This window comes from Esox lucius, chromosome 9 (assembly GCF_011004845.1).
Source record: "Esox lucius isolate fEsoLuc1 chromosome 9, fEsoLuc1.pri, whole genome shotgun sequence".
In the NCBI taxonomy this organism is placed as follows: domain Eukaryota; kingdom Metazoa; phylum Chordata; class Actinopteri; order Esociformes; family Esocidae; genus Esox; species Esox lucius.
The window spans coordinates 16,310,894-16,334,430 of record NC_047577.1 but is presented as its reverse complement, the minus strand read 5'-3'; the positions used below and the strand labels follow the sequence as shown (position 1 = coordinate 16,334,430).

The following is a 23,537-nucleotide window of genomic DNA, read 5'->3' as shown; positions in this document are numbered from 1 at the left end:
CACGATGCTGCCACCACACTACTTGGAAAGACATGGTTGTGTGTTATGTGGATTAACTTGTTTTAAGCCAAAAAAAAGTTAACTGTATGTGTTGTTGGATGGATCATATAATGTGACCCTTTTGTGTAGTGGCTTTGCCAGTAATGAGTGAATGTGAAGTTTTAGATATAGTTTTTCTCTCAACTCATTTACCACACTGCCATCTGATTTATGTCCAGCATCCCCTTCACCCAATATCTCTTTTGGTCGCCCATAACTCAGCATGAGAGCAATTTGGTTCAGTGCTACCAGGGGTGGATGGGTGAAAATGACAGACGGAGTTTCCTAGGTTGAGTTCGTATTAGAATATTCGTTGTTCATTTACTTTATTGTGTATACATTCTCATAAGGGTAGAACACTGGTCCACATGCCAGTCCAGTTGGTGGCGATAATCACTCCATTTAACTTGGTGACCAAGCGCCATTTAAGTAGAAGAAGAAGACTGAAAATGTCTAAACTTCAATTGTTGCGTGCGTTTTTAAATGAGCGTTTAACTGCGGCTGTTGTAGAGATTTTTGGGGCTGTTGAGAAAACGGTAGCGGAGTACCAGGAGGAGAATGATCGTTTACGGGGTCTGCTGCAGAAATCGCCGGATATACACCGTATGTAGATCGTTTGATATATATATATATATATATATATATATATATATAAAAATCCATCCATCCATAAGTCGTGTGATTGTCTGCGAAGATGTTGCTTTAAATTCACCTTCATATGGTTAAATGGTGTCAGCAATGTATATTTTATATACTGTTTGAACCTGACAACACCAGGGAGTACTAAATAGGCTACTTGTTTGTGAAAACATTGCCACACGAGGGCGATGTTGCTGGTCTATAACATGAGCATCAGCAAAAAAATAAAATGCATTAACATGTTGTTTCTTTAGGGGTAATGTTCCAATGAATGTCGTTCGTAACGTAATAACGCAATGTGTGTAATCTTGAATGCGTTTTTGTTTAGAAAGTCCTAAATGTTAAATGGCGCAGATGGAATGGACAGTTTTCCGGTTATCATTGGATAAACTAGACCGGGGAAACGTTATCAACAATCTCTAGGACAGTAGGCAAGATCAGTGGCGTTTTTCGGGCTTGGATCCAATTACAAAACAATGCTGCTTGTTTTGTGCAGGGTTGTATCTTGTGCTGTATCATTCCACACGGCAACTTTCCCAATGCATTAAGTTAATATTGAGTCTTATTTGTTGATTATATTAATGTACTTGGAGAAGGACGAAATTGCGGTGCACAATTCGTTGCGTTTTGCAGTTGAAGCTAGGATAGGCAATTCCATTGTGATATGGTCTAGTTTTAGATGGGGACCGTGGAGGCTTTTACAGATCAACTTGAGGATTATTCCAGAAGTATTGCTAAACAAATTCAGCGTGGCCTGAACAAGTAAAAAAAAAAAATTGAGATCTGTTGTGAAATCGATTTATAATTAGATATGACAGTACTTGGGTTAAGGTTAGGTTTTGAAAAGTTTATGGTTATTTATCAATGTACTGGAGTTAAGGTTAGAAAAATAAAACTCAAACTTGCAGCCATTAAAGGGGGGGGGGGGGTTACGCCCATCTTTTGAGCAGTTCTCTTCATCCATTCATCCTTCAATTTCTCATCTGACCCTAAAACCTTTTCCTACATCGCATCTGGGTCACTGATGCTTTCAGATGATACTTTTTGAGTAACTGCTTCTTTGAGTTGAGTTTTGAGGGACAATCTTTTTGTGGCACAGTTTAAAAAAAAAAAATATATTACGCTTCTGGACATTCCAACCACATACATTGATAAAGGAAACCACATTTAACAAATCACAAATGTGCAACAATTTCTGCAATTAAAATGGTTAGGGTTAGGTAATGCAATTTCCTTTTGCAGAAAATATTAGTACATGCCTTACCATTAAATAAATTGGCTAACATTGGAATAATGTGCACCAAAACCTGCAAATGATTAGAATTACTATCAACTTGGGAGGGTCCAATGTTCCATAACATTTTGAAACTTGATCTGGTTTAGTCTTAACCATATGGGTGTGTGGTAACACATGCCAAGATCAAAAGGCCTGTCCGAGGCCCTCAGAAATAAAGAGTATTGATGTAAATTAGTCTGGGAAGAGTTGCAAAGCCATTTCCAAGCAATTTGAAGTACATCATTCTAATGTCTGACACAGTTACACATGGAGAAACTGCCTAACCACTAGCAATCTACATAGGACAAAATGCTCTTCCAAGTCTTTAAGAATCCCGGGGTAACAACTGAAGATCTATAGGCCTCTCTTGCCACAATCACTGTTGAAGGGCATGATTCAACCGTATGAAAGAAATAGTGGAAATCTGGCCTACATGCAAGGTCAGGAAGGACATGTACATATTCAGTGTTTGGGAGCACCATCAATGTTGTCAATGTCCATGGGTGAATGAGTAATCGGAATGTGGAGGGAGCAGAACATTTGAACTCTATAGAAGTTGAGCTCATGGTAAAGAAAAAGGGTATCAGCAACATGTTGCCAAATGTGCAGAATTCTCTAGACCCAAATTCTCTAGACTGTTTATTTAGCTGTTGTCTTTTTAACTGTGATATACAGACACTTAGCTCTTCCTCACTTTCCCTCCAGACTCCCTCAAGGTCACTCTCCTTGTCTCTGAAGGGGAGGTTACACCTGGTCTGCAGAAGCAGAGCCCCGGTCTGTGGCAGGAGGATTCGGAGCCCGTCGTGATTAAAGAGGAACAGGAGGAACCCAGGACCAGTCAGAAGGAGGAGGAGCTTGAGGGTCTGCATGTTGATAATCTAGAGTTTAGATTCCTTCCTTCTTGTGTGAAAAGTGAATGTGGTCAGGAAGACCCACTTCAGTCATTGACCATCCCCCAAATCCGGACTGAGGAGAACAGAGGGAGTGCCTTTCCATCAGTGGACCACACCCCTTTTGACACTAGTACCCATCTAGAGAGTCTTGCCATTCCCTATGACCCGCCAGATCATCTGAACAACGCCTTCAGTAACCGCTCCACCGTAAGCAGCGACCCAGTAAGACTTGACAGCCACCCACCATTGGATCCCAACCAACATATGGGGGAACACTGTTCCCAACCCAGCACCATGTCGAAAACTCACCGCTGCCCTGACTGTGGTGAAACATTCGCTCTGAAGGCTGACCTGCTAGGTCATGTGACTCTCGCCAAGAAGAGACCAAGCGAATGCTGCCTGACGCGTGTCAGACACTCTCCCATTACAGAGTTACATGTCACATCCCATGTTCGGCACGTGGAGAAACACTGCACTTGTCCCTTTTGTGGAAAGACCCTCAAATACAAAGGAGACCTGTCCAGACATATGAGGATTCACACAGGTGAGAAACCTTTTAGCTGTCGTGAATGTGGGAAGAGCTTCAATCAGAAGGGGCACCTAATTGAACATGTGCGTACTCACACAGGAGAGAAACCCTTTAGCTGCGGTGACTGTGGGAAAAGCTTCATACAGAAGGGGGATCTAAGGAGACATATGCTGACTCACACAGGAGAGAAGCCATTTAGATGTGCTTACTGTGGGAAGAGCTTCATTCAGAAGAGGGACCTAAGGAGGCACATACTGACTCACACAGGAGAGAAATCATTTAGCTGTGACGACTGTGGGAAAAGCTTCAAACGGAAGGGGAAATTGAGCATGCACATACTGACTCACAGTGGAGATAACCTCCACAATGAATGAAAAGCATGGGTTCCTTCCTAGGTTAAAACCATACTAGGGAGTTTTTCCTAGCCAGTGTGCATCAGTATCTTGTTTTTGCATGCTCTTTGGCATCTCTAGGTTGGGTATAAGCTCTGTGTAAAATAAAGTAACATTTTAAAGTTATGTTTGTACAAAATTATTATACTAGTATACAACAATATTGTAATACAGTATTTGTAGTAAAATAAATACTAATACTGAGCTATATTTTATGCATACATCCCTGTGTTCTATACTCTAGTACCCACTTGCTAGGGTAATGACATGTTTTTCTCAAATGTCTTAGGAGGTTGGAGAACAATTCATGGATAGTTCTTTGGTATCACTGGTCTTTGATTATGTACTGCCCTCTTCAGTTCTTTGCATAAGGTTGATTTTGATGTCATTGTTTGTTTTATACCAGGACCTAAATCCACACCTGACGTGTAGTGGCTGATTTTCAAGCAATGGGTCACAGACAGGCCACTTAAACAGTTGCATAGAAAATTCTATGCAACCCACCAGATAATCAGAACATTGACTCTGCTTAAGGTTGATTTAAAAATAAACTTTCATGTATTTTAATTACTAATTTCTTTCTGGAACGTGATTAGGACTCAGAAAACCCAAAGATGTATCCTCTTTGTAAATGAAGTGTGCTTGCGGGTCAGGTAAACTGGAGACAATTTAAAGGAATGTGTTATTAAAGAGGCTTACCAATTGTGAACTGTTGTTGACCTTTCTCTGATTAACCTCGGAGTCCTGCACGTGTGGACAAAATAAGTAACTTGTGGTGGACATTTACTTTGGTATTACAGTACTTTGCAAATGTCTTAGGCACCAGAAATATGAACTAAGGCAATATTTTTGTGGTAGTTAAGTGTTAATTTTTTTAAATATATATAAATACATGAATATAATAATTATTTACAAATAAACCTACAAATGAAATAAATTACTTTAGTTTGACTTTCAGGTGCCCAAGACTTTTGCACAGTACTCTATGTTGAGTGAGGCTACAACATGAACACATTTAGAATGTATAAATTTTTTTTACAACCAATATATTATGTATTAACATATATATTAGAACAAAGTGAACTAAAGGGAAAGCAGTTTAGAGAATATGAAGCAGAATGTTATTTTCCTTCTCCTTGTTCATATAAATGTTTTTTCAAATGCACACATAAGGTAGACATGATAGATTTTTTTTTGCTAATTAAAACAAGCAAGACCCATAGAATATAGGGATGCAACAAAACATCGGCCAGCAATCAGTACCGATGAATTATAGGCAAAAATGTGTCTGTTTTATTATCATCTAAATCGACAACCAGTATGTGGCAGTCATTTTTATAATTTCTTTTGCTATAGTCATGTGTCCTATCGTTTTATTTGTATTGCTCTGTTAGAGATTTGTTGAAGTCTATTATCTGATTGAATACCTTTATATTCAGGCATTATATTAAATTCAATTACAGAAATTAATAATAAAATGTCTGCATTTTCCCTTCATTATGAGATTTATATTTCAGTATTAAGTCATTAAAATATACAGAACAGTTACTTCTGAATTTGCATTTGTTGAATCTAGAACTGTCTTTAGAGGCTACATTTCATGGTGTTGTTTTTTTTTTGCCGGTGTACAAATGTAGAGAAATTAGAAAACACTTGGGGTGTGGAATCATTCCTGTGGCTCCAAGTCTTTTCAAAGTGTGAGGCGTCAGGGGATCGACAGAGCTCCAGTTGAGGCACACACTTAACTGGAAAGCAGTCATCTTCATTTTCAATGTTTTCAATCAAGGTGTTCTCTAATAAAGAATATACATTTGGCAAATGTATGTGTTTGGGAAATGTCTTTTTATGTTAAACCAATCAACCCAATTTAGTTTTTGTCACTAGCACACTTTATGAGGGCAATACGAAATACGACCGTAACATCAGTGCTGACCGACCGAGTAAAGCACAGGCTCGCACTAGCAAATGCACTGCAACATTATTAGGTCATCATGCGCATGTGGGGTAGATGAACAACTAATAGCAACTTTGATGTCTGCAGTTCTGAAGCGATCTGCAGAATGATCCACAATTGCTGGAACAGTGCAGACCTGCGCAAAACTCTGGACGTTTCGATATACAAAATAATTTTGTTTCTTGCAAAGTCAGTTTAAAGCATTAAAAATCAGACAGCCTACTGATCTTGATAATAATAATGCATTTTATTTATATAGTGCTATTCAAGGACCCAAAGACGCTTTACAAAGTGGACCTTGCAACAGAAACAAAAAATACAGTGGGAAAACAGAGTGGGATTGGGCATGGTAATGGGTAGGTGATTTTGAACAGATCAGTCTTGATGCATGCTGGAAGATGGGGATAGTCTCAGAGTCATGGATGTTTTGGGGGAGAGAGTTCCAGAGCCTGGGAGCAACCCTGGAGAAGGCCCTGTCAGCAAAGCCTTTGACCTTGGACTTGGGGATTATGAGGTGGCCTGCAGTACTAGAACGGAGTGTGTGTGTTGGTTGATATGGAAGAATGTCGGTGAGGTAGGCAGGGGCAATGTTGTTTAGGGCTTTATATGTCAGTAGGAGGATCTTGTAGTTGATGCGTTGGGAGATAGGAAGGCAGTGTAACACAGAGGATAGGGGTGATATGCTGCTGGGACTTGGTGTAAGTGAGTAGTCTGGCCGCAGAGTTGTGAACCATTTGGAGCTGATGGAGGGATGTTGATTTGATGCCGGTGAGTAGTTTCAGCAGCAGGACAAGAATGAAGGTCTGAGTTTGGCGATGTTGTAGAGGTGGAAGAATGAAGATTTTAAAGTCTAATGTGTTGATCAAAGGAGAGTGTAAAGTCTAGAATGATGCCAAGGTGACATGCGTGGGGGGATGGGGATACAATGGTGTCATCGATGCTGAGAGTGTGAGTGTGCTGGTTTTGGTGAGGGTGAATTTGGTTTCTAATGAGTAATGAGTTCTGTTTTGTCACTGTTGAGTTTGAATAAGTTTTCCTTCATCCATGATTTTATTGCAGTCAGGAAGGATACAACACAGGTTAGAGGTTTGGTATATCTGTGTATCCTCAGCAGTGGAAATTAAGGTTGAAGTGATGGTGGATCTGACCAAGCCCTGGGGGACACCTAGCGTAACTGTGGCTGAGTTTAGGCCTTTGAGTGAAATGTAATGGGTTCGGCTAGTGAGGTAAGAGTTCAGCCAGGAGAGGGCACTTCCCTCAACGCCAAGCCCCTGGAGCCTGGTGAGCAGAATCTGGTGGTTAACGGTGTCAGTGGCAGCACTCAGGTCGAGGAGAATCAGGATCTTGAGGGGATCAGCATCAGCAGAGATGGGAAGGTTGTTGAAAACATTGAGGAGTGGAGTTTCTGTGCTATGGATTTGCCGGAAAAAGGCTGGAGAGATACGTACAGATTGACTCACACAGGAGAGAAACATATGGATTGTTTTTGAGAAGGTAGATCTGGAGATGTGAGGCAACAATTCTTTCAAGAGTTTTGGCCAGGAAAGGGAGGTTGGAGAGGATGGTGGTGTCTAGTCTGGGTTTCCTTAGGATGCAGCAGCCTCACACACCTGGTTCAAATGTTGCCCTACCACTTATACACTTGTTTAACACAATCAATTAATCATCAAGTGTTTAATTTGAATTAAGTACGTGAGTGCATGGTCAAAAACAAAAATGTGCAGCCCATTGGGTCCCTAAGACCATTGAAGAACACAAACTTAGGGAAAGTCATAGGTATTAGGCTATTACATCGACTCTGTCTGTATCTCACCCTGTTTAGGCTAATCAGCACATTAGGATTTTAACTAGCAAATGTCTACGCGTGCCCTAGAGATCCAACTGAGTATTCGGCCACTGTGACGCGTCTCCTTGGCAACATTATTATGACGTCATTTTTGACTAAATATGCATTTAGTATATTTATCACAGCGTATCATCCTTGAATTATCGGAGTACCAATTACATCGGAACACCAACTACAAACTGATTATCCGAAACGAAGTTGTTCTAAGTTGGGTAAGCTAGAGCTTTTTGTTTGTTTATTTCCAATGATCTATTCCAGAATCTAAGTGCAAATATCCCATTAACATGTAATTTTAACCTGATAATGATACAGTAAAGCCTTGTTCGTGGAGTTTAGATGAGTATGGACTTGAAACATCTGACAAAGCTAAAAATGGGGCTAGATAGCATACAAAAAACATTTCATTCTCCAGATGCGTATAGTTTCTCCGGGTGTTTTTGCAGTAGCCCCCAATATTATTCCAATTAAAAAAACGGATTACGTTTTTTCATGTCAAATTAATTTGCATTACCGCAAAGATGTACGTTTGTTTTGTGAGCTTACATTATTGCAACCCCTGTTAAGAAAAAAATTTGACAGTATAAGGTCCAATCAGACGAAATCCGGAAGACTCAACAAAAAAATGCCTCACATAGCCTAATAACCCTAGAACAATAAAACACATCTCCAATGTAAAGGCGACAAAAATTTGACTTGAATGAACCCTTTTGGCTGCAGTTAGATGAAGCTTCTTGCAGTATAACTGTGCCACCCGTCAGATACATTTCTGTTTTATTATACCTGCGTGTATTTTTGTAAACGTTTTTTAACGGACTGAGTTAGTCCCGTGAGACCCAACATTAGCCTTAATATTGGCGCGTCGATCTGTGTCTAAAATGAGTCAAGCGCTTTACTTACATCGTTTAACAGTGCATACTTTTCTACACTTCAGTTAAGTTATGTACTCTAAATAGCCTCGCTATAGCCTAGTCAGAACACTGAATATGTGTTTATTGGCACGAAAAACATGTTGTCATTATCTTTATACCCAGAACTCACGACTACTGATCCAGAGATGGACCCTATACACGCCAACTGGGAGGAAGTACACTATAACTCTGAGGTAAGACTGTAGCCAAGATAAACCAGTCATTGAATGTTATCAATATGATTGGCATGTTGACTGGTTATGGACCTAATGGATAAATCTTCATTGCAGAGAAATATCATGAGACAATTTATGATCCTGCAACAAGAACAGGAGGTTCCTGTGTTCCTCACCATGAAGCACTTCACCAATTGGCTCATGACAAAGTGGAAGTTCATGGATGAGTGAGTCAAGCTTTAAATATGATCTGCAACTAAGCAATCTTTCAGTTGTTTAATATAGAGACAATCATTTACACATCAGTAAAACTAGGTGGTGTATCTGTATTCTGTAACTTTGTTAGGTCTACATGGTAGGTTGATTTGATAGACAAATAGATAGGAGTCAGACAAGAGTCTTATTGTGTTTTCATATTCACATGAAGGTATCAGGGATTGATCACAGAGAGGACAGAGTGGAGGGAGCTCTTATTGTCTGAGTTGGTAAGGGCACAAGTATTGGCAGTGTTAGAGGACAGTGGTTGTCATCTCCAGGACTCAGGACCCAGAGTGTTAATGGTTTTCATTCTAACCCTCTAATGAAGGACACCAAGTGCCTACTATGAATGAGCAGTTAGAAAAGATATCCAGCAATACAACTGGGCCTCAGGCCCAGAGTTGAAAACCACTGCTATAGGACAAATGCACTAGGATAGACCCACCCCCTGAAAGCAAAATCCATTCATTTGTTTCCATGTTAGAAAAATGCTTTCAACCAATTGTGAGTTTGCTGTTGAATCCAAAGACTTAACTAAGATAATGGTTTTATGCACAGATCTGGAAATCGAAGAGGCTTGAACAGTATGACTGTATGAAGCAGGAGATCTGCAGAGAGCTGGACATAGAGCACCGTCTGTCTTTGCGGTTTGGCAGAAAGGTACTACTACATCATCATTATTCTTGCTATTATCTAATCCAGATATACCAGAGAGGACCTTATTGATTTCATTTCCATTCTTTCTGCTCTTCTTTGAAGGTGACCACAGAGGGGCTTAAAATGATGCTGGAGAAGGTCCAACTAACCGCAGATCTGGAGGTCAAGTTGATCTTGGCCACCTTCCCTAGTAATCTGCCTTACCAGTCAAAGGAGGGGCCTGCAATGTTTATTGAAATTGCTGGAGCTTTCAGTCCAGAGATTGTTTACTCCACCTTGAGTAACATCCTCCAGGACCCTGAGGCAGAAGATGGGTTGGTCGGACACCAGATGTCAGCCATCAGGGAGGTGGCCAAGCCGGTGGAGGAGACAGCTGCCACAATCTTTACAGAAGTGCCACTGTCCATTCTTGGCACCATGTCCTTCAAAGCAGCTGTGGACATAGTGGACACTGTGTCAAACAAGCTTGAAGAGGGAGTGAGAACCTTCGACCATCTGGGGTTCGACAGCACGTTGTTGGAGTCCAAGGCTACTGTTCTTGATGCCCTGGTGGACATCAAAGCAAATATCCAAATGAGCAACCTTCCCGAGATCCCGAAACAGCTTGTGGTGCCGGCTATAACAATTAGCTTGATCCTTTCCCAAGTTCAGTGCTCAAGCCAAGTAATGCAAGCTTCTGCCAGCAACGTGGTTAAAGCTCTTAGTGTCTTGCCGTGGGTCAGCGTGACGGAGCAGCAGGAATTCGGGAACGTCCTACTCCAGTATTCCGATGTCTCCAATGTCATTGCCGACATAGGCAGACAGTTTGCTGCTCTGAAGAAAAGAGTCGGTGATAATCCAAACCTGGACAGGCACTTGGAATATCTGGTGGCGGTGAACATTGCCTCACGTGTTCCAGATGAGTATCTATCCAACTACGAGGAGGTCCAGTTGACCCGGTATGTGATGGCGAGGTTTCTGGAATCGTCCGTCAATATCCTTACTGAGCGCCAGACCTCAGACCCAGGCAGCACCATGGAGGAACTGGTTGAGGTTGAGGAGCTTCAGCCCTCTGAGGTGGAGGAGAAGCCCTTGGAGAACATGGCTGTTGAAGAACCAGAAGTAATTTTCTTTCAATTCATGCATATATTATTTTGGATGTTGTCAGGTTGACTGTATTCAGATTACTTTGATATATTTACAACTGCCATAGGTTGTGATAGTTATACAAGTAACCAATGTCTATTTACAGAAGGATTGGACAGAGAATTCTACATCTGATAAATTGTCTCTTTTCGATGTCTCCAACCCCATTCACAATGATGACGCTGACATAGAGGTTCTCCTACTGCAAGAGGTGAATAATCAAGAAGCACATTTTTACACCTGACCCATGTCCAAAGTAACTGTATGTTATATCACAAACTTCTATTATAATTTTACCAATTAGCCATGATTAGTTCCTCTGGATGTCTGTGGGATGTTTTGTGAAAAACAGAACACGTTGACCTACCTACTCTTAGATTGCTCTCTGTGTGATTTCAGAAGACTGAGGTCAGTCCAGACCTGTGCACAGGAGGACCTACTGAAATCAGGGGTGAGTTCTTCAAGACCTTGTCAGTGGAAGCAATCTTTTAAAACACACATGCTTTTTATTTGCAAAAGCAGTTCATATTTTTATATAACTGAATTATAACTTATCACTATTATAGAGAATGGAGCTGTAGATGAACGGCCTAAAAAGAAGAAAAGTCCCATTAGGAAGTTCTTCAGCCGCCTCTGGAAAATCATTACATGTTCCTCTGGAATCTCCAGGGAAGAAGACAAATGAGATGTTCCCCTGGAGAAAACATGATTTGCCAAATTTACTGCCACCATCAGAGGCAATTAGATGATGTTTTTCTTTGCCCCAAAAATAAATAATACACGTTTTGGCCAAAAAACATCTTGTATGCATGTATTGTCATACTATAATATAGACTTAAACTATGACTAACAAACAGGTTTCATTTTTTTTTACCAATGTTTAATGAGAAGATGTTCAATCACAAGAAGATGAGTGTGTAATACTATAGGGATGATTTTTTTCTCCATTCTCTGACTGTTTGGTCGTTTTGGTGGGCTTGTTTTTGGACACTGGTATTCAAGTATACTGCCCTGAAAGTGAATGATAGGATGACGTAATCTATTCATCACCCTGGCAACCTTTACTCTCATGTGTGAGGCTTCACAGATGAGGAAGATGATGGTACCTAGGGGGGTGGAGGATGCCCTGGTGATGACCATCATCATCATCTGTGTGTTTTTGTTTTCGATGTGTTTTTTCTTTATCTGTCTTGTTTATTTTCTTATATGAACAAATGAGGGATTATTACGTCCCTGGATTAGTGCCTGTGTTTGTATTGTTTTGTCCATTATGTCTACATCATCATTATCATAGAGGGTGGGTGGAACTATGTGGCTTTTCTTTGGCTACGAGAAACATCTTCAATGGGACAAAGTGACAGAATTGTGAAACACGATAGATGCTAAAGATCAATGTTTCTGAACGTTATGGTATCTGTCCCACTGTGTTCAGTGTACTGGGTACCATTTCTACAGGTCAACAGGCAGCCTCCTTGGTCCTCGTCCAGTTATGCTCTTTATGGTCTTTCAGGGAGGAGGAGCACTACATGATGCTCCCTGTCATCAACCTGATAAATATCTCTGTAGAATAAAGGGAGAAGACAAACTGCATCTTACATCAGTGTTATACATACAGCATGTGACACATATGTACTTTATAGCTGCTCGAAACCATACGGGTGATTTAAGAGGATTCAAAACAAAATCAACTTTACTGCTGAGAGGTTTACAGTGTATCTCAGCTTCACGCTGTTGTCAGTTTGTTGGCTGAGAAGTAGAAGAACAGGAAGTACCACAGAAGTGAATTTGCCATCAGCAAGGCTGGGTTATCAATTTGTCTACTACTACATTTATATCTCCAAAGAGAATTTAAATGTACTACTACATCCACTACTAGACCTATTAGTACATCTACTTTTACATATATACTACTTCATCAAGTACTACTATAACATCTAGTACCAATAGGTCTGAATATTCTGGCAATATTTCCCTGAACGAGTTCTACTAAATAACCAGCCTATCAGAGCTATTTCATAAGTCGATCTCGGGCACATTATTTATTGGTCGTTCCTAAAATGTTTGTAATAAGTATACGACTGGCTTTTGTATGATACTTTTTGTATGCTTTATCTACTACAAAATAATGTATATTGCATATACGTTCACTGTACTACACACATACGCATAAGTAAGAAGTCAGTGTACGCTATGCCCGCTGAAAAAAGTGGGTACAAAGCGTATACCTGAGTATACCCTCCACCAAACTACTGGTAAGAAGTGAGTGTACGCCAAAGCAGCTGTCAAATAAGTGGTTATACGGCGCAAACGCTCCACTACACCACTGGGTATCTCCGCTTGCAAACGCTGTGAAACATAATGTGACAAAAATAATTTTGTCACAGTTCTAGAAATGTTTGTGACAAAACTCTGAGCGTCAGTTTTTTACTGGCAAGTGTTATTAATGAGTTGCATGATATCAAAAATATACCAAAAATCACGTTAGTTACAATTACGCACATTTTTATACAACTAAAGTAATAACAAGTTGGCAAATCTTTTTTTACAAGTGTGCAAAACGTTTTTACAACTACAAAAGACATTCCAAGTTAAAAAAAAAAAAAAATACAAATAAAAAATGAATGTCGCTGTTTTACCTTAATATCCCTTGGTCATGCACACCTCCGTGTTAACTTATCACTATAAAAATTATCAGGTGTGAGGTGCATTTCATCACTGATTGCTAAATTCTTGTGGGCAGATGAAACTGTCAGAAATAGTAAATTGCTGTCTTTGGTAACTGACATTGCGCGTGTTTCAGGTTTTCTGTGATAGATGAGTTCTTTCTGTCTGTTTTTACAGTAATTTAACTCTGGGCTGTGTTCACTATCTGGGTAAGCTCACTAGAGGGCAGCAAAACCATGAGTCAATACAGTTTATCAAGACATTCGCTGGCTTGGTAAATGTTGACTGCCCTAAAAAGAAAAATGATTAATTATTGATCCAAGGTCAATTGTAGATCGGTCTGGCAAATGTTATTATAGCGTACATTACAATCACAAGAGGAGCCCAGATGTCTTCTGTCTCAGACTGTATGAATTTGGATAGCAACCGGGTGTTAGCAACCTGCCTATTGCACGTAAAATGTGAAACAGGTTTTGTGCCATCAAATGTTGTGCTATAGAGTATTATTTAAAAAATATTACATTGAACAACTTTTTGAGTATTTGGATAGTACCTGAACAGTATTGTAAACGGAAAATGAGCCTTACGAATTTGTTTTATTATAATATTTGTTTATACACAAAATGTCTGTGATATTTTACTACACAATGAAATTATATTAATATGTTTTAATATTTGCTAATTAAATTATATCAATATTTCCTAACATGTAATAATCTGCATTGCATAATTTTGGGAACTCCAAAGCTCAAAGCCATTATTCCATTGGGCAACAACCTATGACGTCTCGGGATCTGGGACCTCTCTCTCCTCACTTGGATTGGATGCCAACGCACGTATGATGTCATGCAAGGAATGCAAAACACAAAAACTATAGCATGGCCTTAAAGTAGGACGTGCGTAAACGAAGCCTCAACAATAATTTGTGCCACTGCGCTTTTGAGTCTTCCATATGCACGCTCATGCTTGAAATTTAAAGCATCCAAAGAATTTGACAGCAGACTTTGAAGCATATCCACCTAGACAGAGTAATAGGTATTAGGCTATAAGTTTCACTCGTAGTTTGTTTTTAATAAACCGAACCGTTACGCACAAACCGCGGCTGACTTGTGCGCTGAAAGATTGAGTAGAAGTAGTTTTACTGGAAAACGTTGACCAAATAGTCCCCAAAACGAACAGAATATGAAGAAAAGTCCCGCTAATTCAGGTAAGTCGGAAAATATGTAGTCTTCTATCGGTCAGCTAACTTGCAACTTAGATTTCGGAAACCTTGTAAATGTATAAATGTATAAATGAGCATGATGTGATCTGTTTTTTGCAATTACTGTTGTATTGCGAATTCATGAGTATTACATGAACACTGCGTATTATTGCATGCTAGTATATTAAGTGTTTTATCCTAAATGTTTCCATGCGTTGCTTACGATTTGGTTTCTCTGTTTTTCAATTACTCCGTGAGTTGTAATTAGATAAATACAAAGATGTACGCTACTTCATCTCAGGGAGCATTACAGGTCAGTTGCTCCTTTAATAAAAGTCCTTTTATGCTGCTTTTTACTCAACACATTTCCGTGCTCTCTCTCTATACATGGCCTCTGTTTTTTGACCGGTATGTCTGGAGACTAAGTGTACTCCACCTGGAGGAGAGCCCCTGGGCGTGTAGTCATGAAGGCCTCCCTGTCTGTCTCATTATGCATCACCCCCCTGTCCTCCTTCCTGCCCTCTATGGATGTGACGTGCTGGCCCGCTCTAGGCTGTGCTCTATTAATAAATACACATTGTGCTCTGTGGATAGTGTGTGTGTTTATCTGGGTTATGTTTGTGTGGAAAAGTCGGCGGTGTACACGTGTGTGTGTGTGTGTGTTTGTTTTTGTGTCTCAGACAGATCTCATCTGTGCTCACAACTCATTCCCATCTTTCAGGAGCGTAGGACGGGCTCTGGGGATAGAGTGAATCCGAGTTGGAAAAGGACCCGTGCTGATGCCAAGCTGTTCCGTGGGTTAGGTTGAATGCGTGAATCTGTCTAGCACTGACATATATTTTAGAATCTCTACACCGGGGACCCAGATCTGTTCCCTCCTCTCGATTGTAACAGTAGCCTTGATAAGAGAATGAGAACCTCTAACACCAGGCTACGCTGTATCAGTTTCTGACCTTTGGATGGGAGAAAGAAAAATGGCCTTCAAAGCGGGACCTTTCCCACATAGCATTACTTTCAGCTGTTTATGGAGTGTTATCAGTAGTTATCGCCGTGCCAACTCCCATCTCTGTCATCCCAGAGACCTGGGAGAGCTGCGATACCGTTACCAGCCCTTTCTCAGCTATGTTGAGGCGAACCGCGCAGCCTGTTTTATTATGTTTCTCTCCCTTTCTCATTGAGCCTGTCCTTTCAGCGTTGCACCTGTAAGGTGTGAGCAAAATCTCCCCACACAACACTGCTTGCAGTGCTAGTCCTTCGAATGTACTGCTACTGATACCGACTCTCTGCAGGTGATTTTGAGACGAAACAGGGACTCACCCCGAGGGTCGACTAACATGGACGATTCTCTGATTAGCTCATGCATACATGGAGGCCTCTTGATTTGGGGGCTACTTCTGTTGTGGGTACCTCTGAAGTGATTCTTAGAAATCGCAAGCTTTTAAGACCTTGGTCCTTATCATATTGGACCTTCTGTTCTAGCAGTAGTTTTGAGCTTGTGTTGTTGTCTCACGTATTGCTTAGCAATGGGAGAAACCCCCTGCAAGTAAAGTAAACAAAACACCTGCCACAACGACTGAAATAAAGAAGCGCATGCTTCAGGTTAGCTCTGGTCTAGTTCCCGTCTCTGTGGTTGGCTCTGGTCTAGTTCCCATCTCTGTGGTTTGCTCTGGTCTAGTTCCCGTCTCTGTGGTTGGCTCTGGTCTAGTTCCCATCTCTGTGGTTGGCTCTGGTCTAGTTCCCATCTCTGTGGTTGGCTCTGGTCTAGTTCCCATCTCTGTGGTTGGCTCTGGTCTAGTTCCCATCTCTGTGGTTAGCTCTGGTCTAGTTCCCGTCTCTGTGGTTAGCTCTGGTCTAGTTCCCGTCTCTGTGGTTAGCTCTGGTCTAGTTCCCGTCTCTGTGGTTAGCTCTGGTCTAGTTCCCGTCTCTGTGGTTAGCTCTGGTCTAGTTCCCGTCTCTGTGGTTAGCTCTGGTCTAGTTCCCGTCTCTGTGGTTAGCTCTGGTCTAGTTCCCGTCTCTGTGGTTAGCTCTGGTCTAGTTCCCGTCTCTGTGGTTAGCTCTGGTCTAGTTCCCGTCTCTGTGGTTAGCTCTGGTCTAGTTCCCGTCTCTGTGGTTAGCTCTGGTCTAGTTCCCGTCTCTGTGGTTAGCTCTGGTCTAGTTCCCGTCTCTGTGGTTAGCTCTGGTCTAGTTCCCGTCTCTGTGGTCAGCTCTGGTCTAGTTCCTTTCTCTGCAATAATCTATTCTACTCAGTATTCCATTACTAACCACCAGCAGACACAAATCACATTTAACCTTATTTTCTCGTTTTGTCTGACATCTAATGATGCCAGGCGAGTTAATCTACCTTTCATCACGGACAGAATCTCATTTTTGTTGGTCCGAGGGCGCAGAAATGGATGTACTTATGTTGTTGCCTATTTTCCTGTAACAAACTCCAAAATGAATGCGTGGGCTCAGCTGAATGCAGTCCCCATCTTTCAGTACGCATGAGGGAGCTCAGTCCTTAGCACTCTACTCTCCCTCCTCTAAGGGGTCTGGTTATTTGAAGCAGTCTTCTCTTCACACCGACTAAACCTTTTGTGCAAAAAAATAGTTGCTTAAGGGGTGTTAAACTTCTGAATTAGGGAAAAGTTAAATCATCTTCACCAATTATTTTTTTTACCAGCATGTCAACTGTGCAACTAGATGCAACAAAACACCGTTCTATGCACTGGTATGGTATTAGCATAAACCAGTAGTAGACTAGTAGCCTAGGGGAATCCAGTGCTCTAAGACACTGCCTCTGATGTACTGTACTGGTGCTGCTTGCCAGCTCAGTAGCACCTCGTGTGGTTGCCTGGAAATTACTTGCACCCTGTTTGCCCTGGTCTGATAGTGAACATCTATACCAAGTAGTATGATAATACAATTATGCTTGTAGGAGTTGTGAGCGTAGCTGTGCCATACCAAGCCTCGCACAAGTTCATTGCTCAACAGCAGCCATGTATTTTTGGCATGCTTGCCTGGATTATTTTGTGTTTTTTAAAACTTTGTCCAAAGATGCAAAAGATCTAGTTACGTGAAGACTGGTAATTCGGTACGGCAGGAGTACTGCAGCTTTTGAAGCATTTTTCACAAATACCACACTTGAAAGTTAATGGGTCCCAATGGCAAATATGTTTCTTGTGAGATGGACTTATGTACCTCTTCTCAAGCCATTTGTATTGATTTCCACCATACAAATGCAGAAAAAAGGCAAATTATAAAGGATGTTGGGCAAAGATTTTAAATTTAGTACTTCAAAAACACTTCTCATTCCCTGCGTATTCACTCATAGAGTTGTCATCTTCCCTATGATTTTGTCTTCTTTTTTCCGTCTGATTGTTTTGTAGCATTCCCTATAGGGACCTAAAAGTGGGGGTCAGACTTGTCCTGAAGGCCGCACCAGTATTGTCTTGGCTTTGTGCTTTCGGTCATTGCTGTGCTGAAAGATGAATGTTCGCCCGAGTCTCAGATTCTTTGCGCTCTGGAAAAGGTTTTCTAGAACTTCTGTGTTTTCTGGACTTCCCTCATTTCTGACCAGTCTCCTAGTCCCTGCCGCTGAGAAGCCTCCCCGTAGCATGATGCACCCTCCATGCTTCACTGTAACCATTGTATTAGCCAGGTGATGAGCAATATCTTGACACAGCGTTTGGCAATCAGGTCTAATAGCTCGATTTTGATCTCATGAGAATAGATCATATTTAGATGATCTATTTAAATGAATATAGATTAATTTCCTCATTCTCTCAGAGTCCTTCAGGCAGCATGCCATATGCCTTTTATTTCGGAGTGGCTTCCCGTCAAGCCCCTCTACCATAAAAGCATGATTGATACAGCACTGTAGAGATGGTTGTCATTCTCTGTCAGTTTCTCAGTTTCGTCCCTGCAGGGACACTCTGAAGCTCAGTTAGAGGTCAAGTTCAAGGTATATTTCAAGAATGATCAAAGGACATAGGATCTGTGATCAGTTTGGCATTTCGTGGCAAAGGGTCTGAATTCTACTTTCAAGTCTTACAATTAGCAGGACAGGTGTAGTAAAAGATGAGACAGGAAACCAACTGTTATACAAAAAGTAACTAAAAAGATGTGCTTTATTCACTAGAAGGGACCGTAGCATGGAAATATTTATGTAGCTCATCTCTGAGCAAAGCAAACAATCCTTACAAGCTATATCTTGCACGTCCCATGGCCGGCACTAGGGTTGCACGATATTGGAAATAACTGACATTGCGATATTTAGTTTTTCTGCAATACAGTGGGGAGAACAAGTATTTGATACACTGCTGTCATTTTTATCATAGGTACTCTTCAACTGTGAGTGACGGAATCTAAAACAAAAATCCAGAAAATCACATTTTATGATTTTTAAGTAATTACTTAGCATTTTATTGCATGACATATGCATTTGATACATCAGAAAATGTATTTGGTACAGAAACCTTTGTTTGCAGTTACAGAGATCATATGTTTCCTGTAATTCTTGACGAGGTTAGCACACACTGCAGCAGGGATTTTGGCCCACTCCTCCATATCCTTCAGGTTTCGGGACTTTCAGCTCCCTCCAAAGATTTTCTATTGAGTACAGGTCTGGAGACTGGCTAGGCCACTCCAGGACCTTGAGATGCTTCTTACGGAGCCACTCCTGCACAAGGCTGAGACGGTCTGCAGGACAATAGGCAAGCAGGTTGGTGAGAAGGCAACAACAGTTGGCGCAATTATTATAAAATGGAGGAAGTTCAAGATGATGGTCAATCTCCCTCGGTCTGGGGCTCCATGCTAGATCTCACCTCATGGGGCATCAGTGATCATGAGGATGAGGATGCTTTTCTGCTAAGGTGACAGGACGACTGCACCGTATTGAGGGGAGGATGGATGGGGCCATATATCGCAAGATCTTGGCCAACAACCTCCTTCCCTCAGTAAGAGCATTGAAGATGGGTCGTGGCTGGGTCTTCCAGCATGACAACGACCCCAAACACACAGCCAGGGCAACTAAGGAGTGGCTCCGTAAGAAGCATCTCAAGGTCCTGGAGTGGCCTAGCCAGTCTCCAGATCTGAACCCAATAGAAAATCTTTGGAGGGAGCTGAAAGTCCGTATTGCCCAGCGACAGCCCCGAAATCTGAAGGAGCTGGAGAAGGTCTGTATTGAGGAGTGGGCCAAAATCCCTGCTGCACTGTGTGCAAACCTGGTCAAGAACTACAGGAAACGTATGATCTCTGAAATTGTAAACAAAGGTTTCTGTACCAAATATTAAGTTCTGCTTTTTGGTTGTATCAAATACTTATGTCATGCAACAAAAAGGAAAGTAATTACTTTGAAAAAATTAGCTACGTGATGAGTGCCTTTCAGACGGTAGACACGAACATTGTCACCTTGCCAGCTATGGAACACATTAATTGCATTGCAAGCTTCTCTCATCGACTCAAGTTCACACAGCTGCAAACACTTTTTTGACGTTACTGTAGCTAGCTAGCAAACCATTGTGAGGCGGAGGGCTAGGGGGGTTGCAATATTTTGAAACTTAGAAACGCGCTATTAAGTGTCTATAATGAGCACAATTGCTTTCATTGCGTATTATTAATATGAATTAAATTGCATAGTTGGGTTTACCGTCAAACCATAGTCCCCCCCCCCTCGTCCCCCCCGGGGTCTCCGCCTATGGGTATACGTATCGTATCAGAGATGATTTCAGAACAGTCCGAGATGGTGGTTGTCATGGCGTGCGTTATTGAAATGAAAGGAGCCTGAGGTCAGTGATGTTAGGAAGTGACTAACTCTTTCCTCCCCCGGGTGAGTTCCGTGTGTGTACAGTATTTGGCTCAGGGAGGCAGTTTGCCTAGGTTTTGACCTAGAGGTCTGGCCCTGGTTTGACCTAGAGTTGACTGGGGGGGCGGCGGGAGTTAGGGATCTCTAGTTCAGTAAAGAGCTGGGGACTGATTCTGGACTTAAGTTCTGTGGGCTGTAATGTGATGCAAGGACATTTTCCAGCCCAGCACCAACCCTCCATCATCAAGCCCTGGATCTGGTGACTCGAGTGTGTTTGTACTGAGCTAGAACAAATGCCTTCACAGCGCGCGTCGTGTGTGTGAGTCCCTTCCCAGACCAGAGTTGAGCAACACTCCAGTGGTAATGGACTTCTATGTAGTCTCTCTCACTAGACTTCAGTGTGTATCAGCCCTCCTCCCACTTGGCAGATCCGGCAGGTCCCGCAGTGACCCAGCAGATGAGGAGAGTCAATACTCCTCTTTATGTCTCCTCAACAAAGCTGCCTCAGAGTGAATGTTAGATCATTCCCAGAATCTGAGTCATTCACTGTGGACTGGACTCACACCAATATCAGTAATACTGTACGCACTCCAGCAGGAGTCCCCTGCAGAGCGAACCTCTTTGACTTCAACAACTACCTCGTCTACCAAATAGGAAGGTTCACTACTATTTAACCTGAGGCAGAATTATTCTCCTCAGATTTTGCAAATGAATACAGTTTATTTCGCGCCTCTCGGAAGGGGCTTGGAAATGGCTTCCGCTCAGTTTGCCTAGCTTTCATTAGGTTCATCTTTATCCATGTAGGAAGTGACTCAGGCAGTAAATTATTAGAGCAGATTGTCTCTGGTCTGGGTGCAGATTCCTATTAGATTAGCCTTGCTGCGCAGGAATGTCGACCAATGTTTTCAGAGCTTCATAAATGAAAGAAGTCAGAATCCGGCGGAAACAATGACTGCAAGCTATGACATCATCCCACCGTGTGTGTGTGTGTGCGTGTGTGTGTGCTTGTGCGCGCATGTCGGAGGTCATCTAAAAATAAAGTTGACGATGTGGGTGATGCTACAGCTCAACCGATACAGACAGAGACACACACACACACACACACACACACACACACACACACACACACACACACACACATTGAACAGCATAAGGATGAGAACAGGGCCATGTCATTACGATTGATCCTGATGGGCAGTCATCTAGCGTTATTAATGACTGTGTTTTATTTTTTGGGCGTAAGAAACACACCTACATCCGAGAGCAGCTGTCATTAAGGAAGCGTGACTAATTTGCTTGCCGTTAGTGCAATGCCAATGAGCTTGTAAACATGAAGTTATGTTTGGTATGACGGTCATATTAGGGGGGGTAATGTGGACTGGTTAAGTATTCATTTTCCTTATAGTAAAACGAATTGGACTGTGGATTGCTAGGCCAATTAATAATAGTTGCATAATGTTCCAGTAGAAGCCACGTAGAGCATATTTCACGCTCTGAGGTCCTGTGTTTATCTGCAAGTGCTCCGTGGCCAAAACTCCCCGTGCACAGAGACTACCACAGCACCCGTGTATCCAGGCTTGACTGTGTATGTGTGTGTGTGTGTGTGTGTGTGTGTATGCAGACTGTCTGGGTCAGCACAGCAGATTTAGTCATCAGGAGCTGGGGCATGCTGATTACAGGGCACAAGGAACCACAGGAACTCTCCCTCTGTCTCCCCTCTCTCCCCTTTTCTCTCTCCCTCTTTCTTTCTTTCTTTCTTTCTTTCTCACTAGCTAGTCCTACACTCCTCTACCTTTCCATCTACCTCTGCTTATCCTCTATCTCTCTCTTTTCATCCTTTCTTAATCACTGTGACTCAGTTGATCAGGCTAATTCTCGGGGACAGGACAGTGGTGTACGTAGCAGGCCGGGGGCTTTATTGTTGGCGAAGAGGACAGGGCTGCCATCTTGTCACTTCCTGCTCTTTACACTCCTTTCCCACTGTAAATTGTGTTTGTTCAGAACAAGCGAACAATTCAACAAATAGGCGCTCCTGCTTCGTTGTCCTTCAGTCCCTTGCCCTGAACGGCGGCGGCGTGGAATGGACCGAGCATAGCCATAGTCTCGGATTTGATCGTAGCCGTCTCGCTAACTCCATTCCTGCGATTGTCCGAAACTCTTTTTCTCCGGGGATATGCGAGATTTGTATCGGTGGGGACTCCTGGTCCGGTGGGGACTCCTGTGAGTGTATCCCATTCTGCCCCGTCTGCTGTCGGCTTCCTCCATGCTCTAATGACTACCTTATGGCGGGGAACTATTCAGCAGATATCACAGTACTACCACAGTCATGCTGGGAAGGACGTTCAGACTGCAGGCCAAGCAGTTTTACAGCACAAGATTTGATTTAACATCTAACTGACCTGAAATTGGGGTTGTCCGGTTGGAAGGAAAGAAACTGCCAGAGTTATGAGTTGATATTAATTATTCTCCTGTGGAGTGGAGTAGATCAGGGCTTCCCAACCTAGGGGGACCTTCCTTGATTTGAGGGGTAGTTTTGCAATGTTTCTTACCAATCTATAAAGACACATCTGCAATGATTTAAGCTGGAAACAAGCTATGAAATGCAAAGGCATATTTGACCCTGATGCATATGGGACTATCTGCACATTGGGTTGTTTCTGTGACATTCACAAACATTCTAATGTCTTTGCTTCCAAAGTAATTGCATACAGGGTGTGACTGATGCTATCAATTGATGAAATCACTTTCTGCAAAAGAGGATATCTGTGATTAAATTGATGTTTCATATCAATTACTGTAACAAAACATGATTTGGTAGCAGAATAACCTTTGGGGAAATAAATTATCAGATTTCCTACCTGAAAGATGCCATGAGTGTTGTTAAATTATGTTGAATTGCAGGAAATGAGCTTAATAACTAAACATTTTCCTAGGTCTTGCAAAATCAAACAAAATCATGCTGCTGGTGTATTTAATAGAATCTAACTGAATAAATAAATAATAATAATAAATAAACTAACAACGAAGGGGGAGGATGACATTTTTCAAATATGAGAAAGGGGTCCCTGGGGGAAAATGTTGATTCCTGGGCTAGATTTGAGATCTAGGTAGCAGATCTGTTGTTTTGTATCTTGAGCAGCCATAACACACTTTATTACTTAGGCCTTTGGGACAATGCTTTATCAACAATAGATT

The 23,537-nt window shown here is 41.8% G+C and overlaps 3 protein-coding genes across 3 annotated transcripts in view; all 3 read left to right on the top strand.

Annotated features, from left to right (window-relative positions):
* Positions 1-432: 432 nt before the first annotated feature.
* Positions 433-4,477, top strand: LOC105021637 (zinc finger protein OZF-like). Its single transcript, XM_010889427.5, has 2 exons — positions 433-642; positions 2,660-4,477. Exons 1-2 carry the CDS (start codon positions 489-491, stop codon positions 3,748-3,750), a joined length of 1,245 nt encoding a protein of 414 aa, XP_010887729.2. The 5' UTR covers positions 433-488; the 3' UTR covers positions 3,751-4,477.
* Positions 4,478-8,592: 4,115 nt separating this feature from the next.
* Positions 8,593-11,184, top strand: LOC109616125. The gene is made up of 7 exons (XM_034294492.1): positions 8,593-8,670; positions 8,767-8,879; positions 9,080-9,137; positions 9,469-9,570; positions 9,670-10,668; positions 10,799-10,903; positions 11,092-11,184. The coding sequence occupies exons 1-7, from the start codon at positions 8,623-8,625 to the stop codon at positions 11,182-11,184; spliced, it is 1,518 nt and encodes a 505-aa protein (XP_034150383.1). The 5' UTR covers positions 8,593-8,622.
* Positions 11,185-14,238: 3,054 nt separating this feature from the next.
* sept9b (septin 9b) overlaps positions 14,239-23,537 on the top strand; it is a 72,942-nt gene continuing 63,643 nt past the window's right edge. The window contains exon 1 of the mRNA XM_013135383.4: positions 14,239-14,563. Within this exon, the coding sequence (XP_012990837.1) occupies positions 14,539-14,563 (25 nt within the window). The 5' untranslated portion in view covers positions 14,239-14,538. The remainder of the gene's footprint in view (positions 14,564-23,537) is intronic.

What these genes read in the sequence shown, in the direction of transcription:
- LOC105021637 (XM_010889427.5), top strand. Translation starts at nt 489, where the DNA reads ATGTCTAAACTTCAATTGTTGCGTGCGTTTTTAAATGAGCGTTTAACT. An exon ending in GAAATCGCCGGATATACACC is followed by an intron (nt 643 to 2,659) that starts GTATGTAGATCG and finishes CTTTCCCTCCAG; the next exon opens with ACTCCCTCAAGGTCACTCTC.
- LOC109616125 (XM_034294492.1), top strand. Translation starts at nt 8,623, where the DNA reads ATGGACCCTATACACGCCAACTGGGAGGAAGTACACTATAACTCTGAG. An exon ending in AGCTCTTATTGTCTGAGTTG is followed by an intron (nt 9,138 to 9,468) that starts GTAAGGGCACAA and finishes TTTTATGCACAG; the next exon opens with ATCTGGAAATCGAAGAGGCT. An exon ending in TGGCTGTTGAAGAACCAGAA is followed by an intron (nt 10,669 to 10,798) that starts GTAATTTTCTTT and finishes GTCTATTTACAG; the next exon opens with AAGGATTGGACAGAGAATTC.